The sequence below is a fragment of the Homalodisca vitripennis genome, unplaced genomic scaffold (assembly GCF_021130785.1).
Source record: "Homalodisca vitripennis isolate AUS2020 unplaced genomic scaffold, UT_GWSS_2.1 ScUCBcl_1984;HRSCAF=6292, whole genome shotgun sequence".
In the NCBI taxonomy this organism is placed as follows: domain Eukaryota; kingdom Metazoa; phylum Arthropoda; class Insecta; order Hemiptera; family Cicadellidae; genus Homalodisca; species Homalodisca vitripennis.
The window spans coordinates 42,422-51,710 of record NW_025778089.1 but is presented as its reverse complement, the minus strand read 5'-3'; the positions used below and the strand labels follow the sequence as shown (position 1 = coordinate 51,710).

Genomic DNA, 9,289 nt, shown 5'->3' with positions numbered 1-9,289 from the left:
TACAATGTGATGTAAAATATTTAATAAACATGTAAAAGCTCTGAAATATATAATACAATCACAAAAATAAATATGAATATCAGATTTAAAAACCTTATTTTTTCCTGCCTCTTTTGGAATTCTTGTTCCCTTTGGAGGTAGAAGGTCCGGCACTGTCAACTTTTTTTGCTGATGTCTTCTTCTTAACCTGTAATAAATTAACAAATGTGAGGTAATAATCAATTGTTTAAGCTTAATTTTTTTCAATTAACAATGCTAAATTGGCCATTGATGGTTGTTCTGAAGCCAATCACATTACAACTCCAACCCCCTCAACTCACTTGTATAAGCAAATGTGTTTATTGGCAGTTTCAGTTTAAACATGTCAACAAAAATTGCACCCCATAGCAGGCCCAAAAAATGTTAAGAATTTAATAAATTTGTTATTAACAATGGATGGTTTGAAAGGATAATAGGATTTTCGACATTTAACGTTGTTATGTGATTAACATGTTGTAACAGATAACAATGGCAAATAACTAATATGCTATCACAAATGTCCTATTTTGTGTCAACAATGTGAACAGGAAAATTTAGCTGATAGTCATAGCATTGGCTGTGTAAGCCTCAAAGCTAATGTGATAATGTTGCTCTATACGTTGAACATTCTTCAAAGTGCTATAGTTACAATCATTTTTTATAAACTGGAAATTAATGAGATGGGGTGAAAGTTTTCTGGTTTTGTAACAATTCATCTTTTGTATTTTTATATCGACTTTTTATCCTCCTACCACCAGATGCAGTTACCACTACTTTAAGGAATTTCAGAAGTTGTCTTGTGAAATGGCTGAAGCAGAAGGCTTTCTATTCAGTAGAAGAAATACTTTTACATGATTTAAGTGACCTTAAATTTTAATAATGCTATGTTTTAATTTTTAACAATTATTATTTATTGTTATCTGTTGTTTGTTAATTCTATTATTAATTTATTATTATTTATTTTAGCATTAAGTTTTAATTAATACTATATTTTGACAATATTTTAATTGTATATTTATTTGAATTTCTCTATAGAGATGGTGTTCTTGACTGTTGATTTAATAGTACATTATTGTAAACCTTATCTGACTTTGTCAACGCATACAACATATGTGGGACGACAATAAATGATTCTTGATTCTTGAGCTACAGTGCAGCAGGAAATTTGCTAAAATTAATTATATTTATCAGTCGATCTGCTAGCTGTTTTTCAAAATCTTTCCTTTTGAGGGGATTTCATCAACCTCAAATGACAGTTTTGACTTATATGACCCTATGACAGCTAAAAGATTTCCTTCATGATTTCTATGTATTAGAGCCAAAGGTGGGTAGTTAGGTGGGGTAAAACAATTCGACTATGTTTAGGGGGCAAGTTCATGTTTTGAAATGGCTCCTTATGTTGACTATTTAGGAAAATAAGTGATTTAGGTATTCAGTAATCTGTGACGAGTTCTTTTAATGTTATTTTGCATATATTGATCATACAACCAAGCATAATAGAAAACATCAGGACACACTCTATGAGTCAAAGTCTATGAGGGAAGGAGATCACGATGCATCTAAAAGAATAGAGCAACCCATCTACAAAAAATGGGAACCTATTAATGAATAATTTATTTAAATCAAAGAAAATATGTTCACTATCTTCTTTAATTGTACAGTTGTAATTATTATTTAAAATGACTTGCAATTAAATCCCATACAGTGTTCAATAATTGCTATTTTTTCTTTATAAATTGGGTGGGTTATTCCATAAACTGATAATCAAGATTATCCAAGTTTTAGCTGCTCATTGGTTACAGAAAACAAAAACTGTTAATAAAGTTTGCCTATGTACAAGGTGTACTTAACTATGTTGCAATGTAGAATGTTTGAAAACCATAGTTCATTGTTTTAAATTTTAATAACATAAATATAAACAAATGGATTTTTTCCATAATGGATTGATTTAAGAGGAGTGTATAACTAAAGTATAACAAGTTTTATTTCCAATTATTAAACACTGGACAATATTTTACTGTCAATTTTTGTATTCTGAATTATGCAAATTTATTAAAGTATTGAGGTCTGATAAAAATAGGCCAGTAACTATAATTTAAAAGAACATAGAAAAAACGTTTTCATTAAAATCTTCTTTAACAAGAAAAAATATAGACCTTTCAAATGCCACATTGTGAAAGTTCCTATAACCACATGCTGGGAAAATAATTATATCCTGTACTTTTCTCTACCATATACTGTATAATAGTCACCTTATTATGAATGCATTTTAATTAATGTGGTGCAACTAACTCTTATACGTTCTTTTGTCTGACAATGAATGTCACAGCATATGCATATGCTGCTTATTATAAGTTGAAAACTTAATATTTTATGATGCAGCCAATACTGGCTGAGCTGTTTTCAAGAAATGTTTCTATTTATTATAATATTTCATCTTCCAAGAAATAGAAAATAGATTAAAACTTTGAAAAACATGAAAGTTCAATGCAAAATCTGTAATTGCACACTAACTGTATCTGCACCAAATTTCCTTGGTGCGTTAAGAGTTAAATTAAAAAAGATACCAAATGAAATGGAACAAATTGATTAATTTTCTATTACAAATTTTCACAGCCAACAAATTAGTTTGGGGCATTGCTTGAATATATTCAAACTCTATGGGGGTTTCAGTTTGATTTCAGATTTTGAAACCACTGCAAATCTGAAATCTCAATTATTTTAATATTTGTAAAGTATTTGTAAACAAGTAAACTGTTCCAGTTGTTCCAGATATGTTTTTGACACATACCACTATCATTGAATCAACTTCCAGGCTATCCTCTTCCTCCTCTTCTACATCCGGCACATCTTCTTCTTCCTCAGGAACTGTGTCCAAACTGTCAAAATCTGCCTTACTGCCCTTCTTGATTGGTACAGCGGCGTAAGGTGTTGGAACACTGGTTTTGTTGTAGGCTCTGGTGAATGCAGCTTTAACCTATAATTATATATAAAATGTTATTGTTTTGTACATAAGCAATGACAAATGAAAGAAAAGCATTAGTATACTACTATAGAAACTAAATGCAGCAGTATAATGAGCTGTTCCAAGCTTGTTCTAAATATTCTTCTGGATTACTCATTGTTTAGTAAAAGTAAGATAACTCCATTTGGCTGTGGATGTACCTGCCTCAGCTCTATAGATGATTCTTTGTTTAAAGATAGTTTCTGATGACGGATGGTTTGGAGGGATAACGAAATTACATTTTGGTATAATAATACCTTGCCAAAACAGTTCCAAATGTAGATCTCACTATATGTTTCGGAACAAAAGTTCTATCATCAGGTAGTTAAAAAATATCATAATCTTTCATGTACAGTCAAAAATGAAAAATAACACACACACCCAAACACCAAAATGGGGATAAGCAGTAAACATACCGTGACAGTAGGCTACTACACATACGATTATGAACGGGTGGACAGCAGACAGGTTTAAGTGTGCAACTGTTACGTAATTTCTCATCCAGTGCTTCTTCGTGTGTTGAGGTAAACTCAGCTCATGATAAACTATTCATCTACTGTCCGAGCAATAGTTGACAATAATATATGATCGGAATTGTTTCTTGTTTAAAATTGTACAGTTTAAGCCTTGATTTTTAAAATGTTAATAAATTTAAATTTCATAATATTTCTTGAGAATATTGTATTTCCAACCTTTCTTACAGTTGTGACGTGTCTTTTCTCAACACAACCATTTACTGTTAAGAATGACACGTATTGCATACCCTAGATGAGCCCAATCAAGCGGGGATTCGATCCAGGGGTCTAAATTTTATTCTTATGGATTATGTATGTCAGTTGGGTTCAGATATATTGCTATCACCTAAGGTGGTGGTAACGTTCAAGCATTTAGTAAATCATCATTACCCAACTGGCCTTGAAAAAATTAAGAATTTGAAATAAAATGACGTCGTTAAATAAGATATTTACTATCATCAATTAAAGAAAAGACAAAAGTGTAACTACCTAGATCTCTATCTAAATCAAAGCTACCTCAAATCGCAACACACTGTATGCTATGTAAAATAGTATGAGCAAAAGTAATATCAACACTAAGAACAATATATAATGTTTGGTCAGTATCGTATTTACAAATATTAAGTAAGAAAAGTGTAGACCCAGAGCAATAGTCTATTCGTTAGGTCCGTATTGCACGAACATAGGTTAAGTAAGATCGTAAGTAAAGTAAAGAACCAATAACCAATTTAAAGGTTAGGTCCGTATTGCACGAACATAGATTAAGTAAGATAGTAAATAAAGTAAAGAACCAATAATACCGATAAACAATTTAAAGGTTAGGTCCGTATTGCACGAACATAGATTAAGTAAGATAGCAAGTAAAGTAAAGAACCAATAATACGCAATTTAAAGGTTAGGTCCGTATTGCACGAACATAGGTTAAGTAAGATAGTAAGTAAAGTAAAGAACCAATAACCAAATTTAAAGGTTAGGTCCGTATTGCACGAACATAGATTAAGTAAGATAGTAAGTTAAGTAAAGAACCAATAATACCAATAAACAATTTAAAGGTTAGGTCCGTATCGCACGAACATAGATTAAGTAAGATAGTAAGTAAAGTAAAGAACCAATAATACCGATAAACAATTTAAAGGTTAGGTCCGTATTGCACGAACATAGATTAAGTAAGATAGTAAGTAAAGTAAAGAACCAATAATACGCAATTTAAAGGTTAGGTCCGTATTGCACGAACATAGGTTAAGTAAGATAGTAAGTAAAGTAAAGAACCAATAACCAATTTAAAGGTTAGGTCCGTATTGCACGAACATAGATTAAGTAAGATAGTAAGTTAAGTAAAGAACCAATAATACCAATAAACAATTTAAAGGTTAGGTCCGTATCGCACGAACATAGATTAAGTAAGATAGTAAGTAAAAATGTTCAGTGCCCAGATCTTCTCGCTGAAATTGGTATCAGAATCCCTGTAAACACCAGATCTAGTGGGCTTTTCAGCCGCAAGTACCACTCCACGAACTACGACTTCAACAGTCCACTGGCAAGATTTGTTCGCCTGGGGAATCGTGTTGCATCAGAGTGCGATTTTTTCGCTGATGGCCTACATCAAATCAGAAAGCGGGCCACTTATGTTTTGTCTCAACACACTTAAAATCCCCTGTAACTTTAAGACTGTTTCATTTTTTAGCTTTTGCTATTTTGTATTTATTATTATGTTTCTGCTCTACTGTAAGGTACATTTAATTTAATTTCGACTTTTTGCATCATTGGTGTATTTATATTATTTTGGTTGTTGTTATTTACGTGTACTTGTTGTTGTTATACTATTCTATTTTATACATTGTTGTTAATTCTATTGTACGTTGGTCTATTTCATAATATATTGTTGATTTTTATATGATATTAGTGTATAACTAAACTTTCTTGTTGTGATTGACAGTTATTGGGACTTGGAATCGATCATTGTTATATTGTGTTGTGTTCTGCCATTGCTAGCTCTGTATTATTTTATACTAGTTGTACTCTTTACTGCACTGTATACATTGTACTGCCATCTTATTGCATACTGTATGTAAATTGGCTGCTTGCCGTTAATAATAAATAATAAATAATAATAAATAATAAAGTAAAGAACCAATAATACCAATAAACAATTTAAAGGTTAGGTCCGTATCGCACGAACATAGATTAAGTAAGATAGTAAGTAAAGTAAAGAAACAATAATACCAATAACCAATAACCAATTTAAATGTTAGGTCCGTATTGCACGAACATTAGATTAAGTAAGATAGTAAGTAAAGTAAAGAACCAATAATACCAATAAACAATTTAAAGGTTAGGTCCGTATCGCACGAACATAGATTAACTAAGATAGTAAGTAAAGTAAAGAACCACTAATACCAAATTTAAAGGTTAGGTCCGTATTACACGAACATAGATTAAGTAAGATAGTAAGTAAAGTAATGAACCACTAATCTTAAATTTAAAGGTTAGGTCCGTATTTCACGAACATAGATTAAGTAAGATAGTAAGTAAAGCAAAGAACCAATAATACCGATAAACAATTTAAAGGTTAGGTCCGTATTGCACGAACATAGATTAAGTAAGATAGTAAGTAAAGTAAAGAACCAATAATATCAATAACCAATTTAAAGGTTAGGTCCGTATTGCACGAACATAGATTAAGTAAGAAAGTAAGTAACGTAAAGAACCAATAATCCTAAATTTAAAGGTTAGGTCCGTATTTCACGAACATAGATTAAGTAAGATAGTAAGTAAAGTAAAGAAACAATAATACCAATAACCAATAACCAATTTAAATGTTAGGTCCGTATTGCACGAACATTAGATTAAGTAAGATAGTAAGTAAAGCAAAGAACCAATAATACCGATAAACAATTTAAAGGTTAGGTCCGTATTGCACGAACATAGATTAAGTAAGATAGTAAGTAAAGTAAAGAACCAATAATATCAATAACCAATTTAAAGGTTAGGTCCGTATTGCACGAACATAGATTAAGTAAGAAAGTAAGTAACGTAAAGAACCAATAATCCTAAATTTAAAGGTTAGGTCCGTATTTCACGAACATAGATTAAGTAAGATAGTAAGTAAAGTAAAGAAACAATAATACCAATAACCAATTTAAATGTTAGGTCCGTATTGCACGAACATTAGATTAAGTAAGATAGTAAGTAACGTAAAGAACCAATAATCCTAAATTTAAAGGTTAGGTCCGTATTTCACGAACATAGATTAAGTAAGAAAGTAAGTAACGTAAAGAACCAATAATCCTAAATTTAAAGGTTAGGTCCGTATTTCACGAACATAGATTAAGTAAGAAAGTAAGTAAAGGAAAAGAATACCAAGAATAATACGTTATTAGTAAATTTCGTGTGGCACAACATATAAAAACGATACAGAATATTAATGAAAGGTTAATTATGTATAGTATAGTAATTGAAGTAATATATTACCAATAGCAAGAAGAAATCGATACGTCCGTATCTCACGAACAAGTCGGCAGGAGTGAGGTTAAGATCGCAGCGCAGTGTACGTCTTATCGTCGTGATAGGATGGTGTAGAATGACCTCTCGCTCCTCTGCTGGCCGGTCCGTCTGACGAGTTTGCGTTGTAGCGCATGCGCGACTTATCGTTCATGCCGCAACCCGTCAAGCGGCGAACATGTCGTGGCACGATAGCTGAGGCGAACTTGTTTCATCTCGATCCCGTTAATCTTTGTTGACGGGAAAACTAATCCCACAATAAATCTTGAATGGACGACCCAAGATAATAAAAAAAATGCACTATACTTTTTAGTACCTCACACCCCCCTCTTTCTTTCGGGAAGAGAACAAAGCGAACAAAATTAAACATCTTAGTTAAATTCTACAAATTTCTATTTTAAAGTGTAAAACTATAGTAGTAAGATGTAGAAACTAAATTTAACAAAGGAATTATTTACTTAAAAATATAAACAAATTAACATTCTTTTCTTCTGAACACAACAAAATTGTGTACTAAATTATAATAAACATGATATAAAACAATAAAAAGAACACCATATGTTGATAAATGTATATAAATGCAGTAATAAATTTGAAATGAAAACATGAAAACGAAACTTAAAATGGCTGACCTTTTATAATAATTTTGTTAAAACTAAAAAAAAAATAAACTGTTTTCAAATTTTTAAAGAGACACACTTCACTGCAGAAAGTTCAGTTGCCTTGAACTAAATAAAACAAAATATTAATCTTCGGTTAATAAAAATAAAAACATTTCCTTCTTGGAAAAATATACTATTGGAATAACCAATTCAGCGCAATTCAGGTGGCAACTTTCGCACATCTATTCGGACAAAAGTGCCGTCCGGATTGAATACCCGAATCCTTTTTGGACGATATCTTTTTTGTTTGTTTGAAGCAGCCTGCACGTTTCTGACGTCCAACGAGCAATCCAGGACGTGCTTTATTTCTTCTGGGGCTTCAGTTTTCTCCGGTTGTGGTGGTTGGGTTAATTGTGGAGTGTCTCGAATTGTGGTAATGCAATTGGTGCTGGAATTTAAGTTTGTCTTAGGTGACGTTTCTTGGAAATCCATTCCTAGTTCGTTGTCTACCCATTCTGAATCTTCCATGATCGAAAGGCATGGAGAACATGCTCTCGACAACGTCACATCGCATTCATTTACCATCTCAAAGTCATCCTCGGCGGCGGCTTCTTTTTGGATGTTAACATCTTGATGCGATGTGTTTGGCGTTGGACCACTTTCCTTCCTCAGTTCATCCATTTCATGGCCTGAAAGACACTCAGTTCTATTGGAGGTAGATACTGCGTTTTTAACTTCACTATCAGGCGGATTTGAAAAGGTAACCGAGGATTCGTTTCCCTCATAATTATTGTCGATGGCTTCTTTGGGGTCTTCAAGCATCGGGTCCCATGCCGTCACTACAGTCTGACGACCTTCGGGGAGGCGTGCTGTGAGCTCGGACGTTTCAGGCTGAGTAGAGGGAAATCGACAGTCTCTTGGGTTTGTGATTATAGCCGAGAAATCCTTGTCTGATTCCTTATGTAGAGTTAAATCCAACTGTTTATGTTCATCTGCCCTCAAATTTTTGATTAAGTTTATATTGCTATCATTGACGTCATTTTGCGTTTCACGTTTTGAAGACGGTGTGTTTATATAAACTAAATTTAACTCCTTTATTATATCCATCCCCAATACTAACGACGAAGTAAGGTTTGGAACATACAAGAGTTTTGCCTCAATATGGGATTCGTTAACCTCCAAGTTAACCAAATACGAGTGTTTTACATAGGCTTTAAAACCATTGGCCATTTGCAAAGGTATGTTTGTATTTAGGGGTTTTATAGAATTATATTTTAAATGATCTACTAAATCTTCGCCTACTATGCTAACCATAGCACCAGTATCAATCAGAGCGTCAAATGTTTTTCCAAGAATGTTAACAGTTATATATGGTCGACAATCACGTAGATTCCCAAGTCCGAAACTACCCGAGTAATGTGTTAATTCTTCGGCACAGGAGATTTTCCCCGTTGGAGGTCGTGTTGGGCAATGATATCGGGATCTCAGCTGACCTCCTTGGTCTGGGATCCACAAAGCGTTTCCCGAATTACATCGGCAATCCGTTGTTTTGATACCTTCCGTTTTGCAGTTATAGCAGCGGAGTCTCTTAGGTTTAGTACATTCACTGAATCTGTGTCCAGTTTCTTCGCAGTTCCAGCAAATTGGAA

At 32.8% G+C, this 9,289-nt stretch overlaps 1 protein-coding gene across 1 annotated transcript in view; it reads right to left on the bottom strand.

Annotated features, from left to right (window-relative positions):
• Window positions 1–9,289, bottom strand: part of LOC124371770 (replication factor C subunit 1) — a 49,263-nt gene continuing 39,974 nt past the window's right edge. Inside the window, exons 12-13 of the mRNA XM_046830114.1 lie at window positions 2,810–2,995; window positions 1–187 (exon numbers count right to left, since the gene is read on the bottom strand). Of these exons, the coding sequence (XP_046686070.1) occupies window positions 95–187; window positions 2,810–2,995 (279 nt within the window). The 3' untranslated portion in view covers window positions 1–94. The remainder of the gene's footprint in view (window positions 188–2,809; window positions 2,996–9,289) is intronic.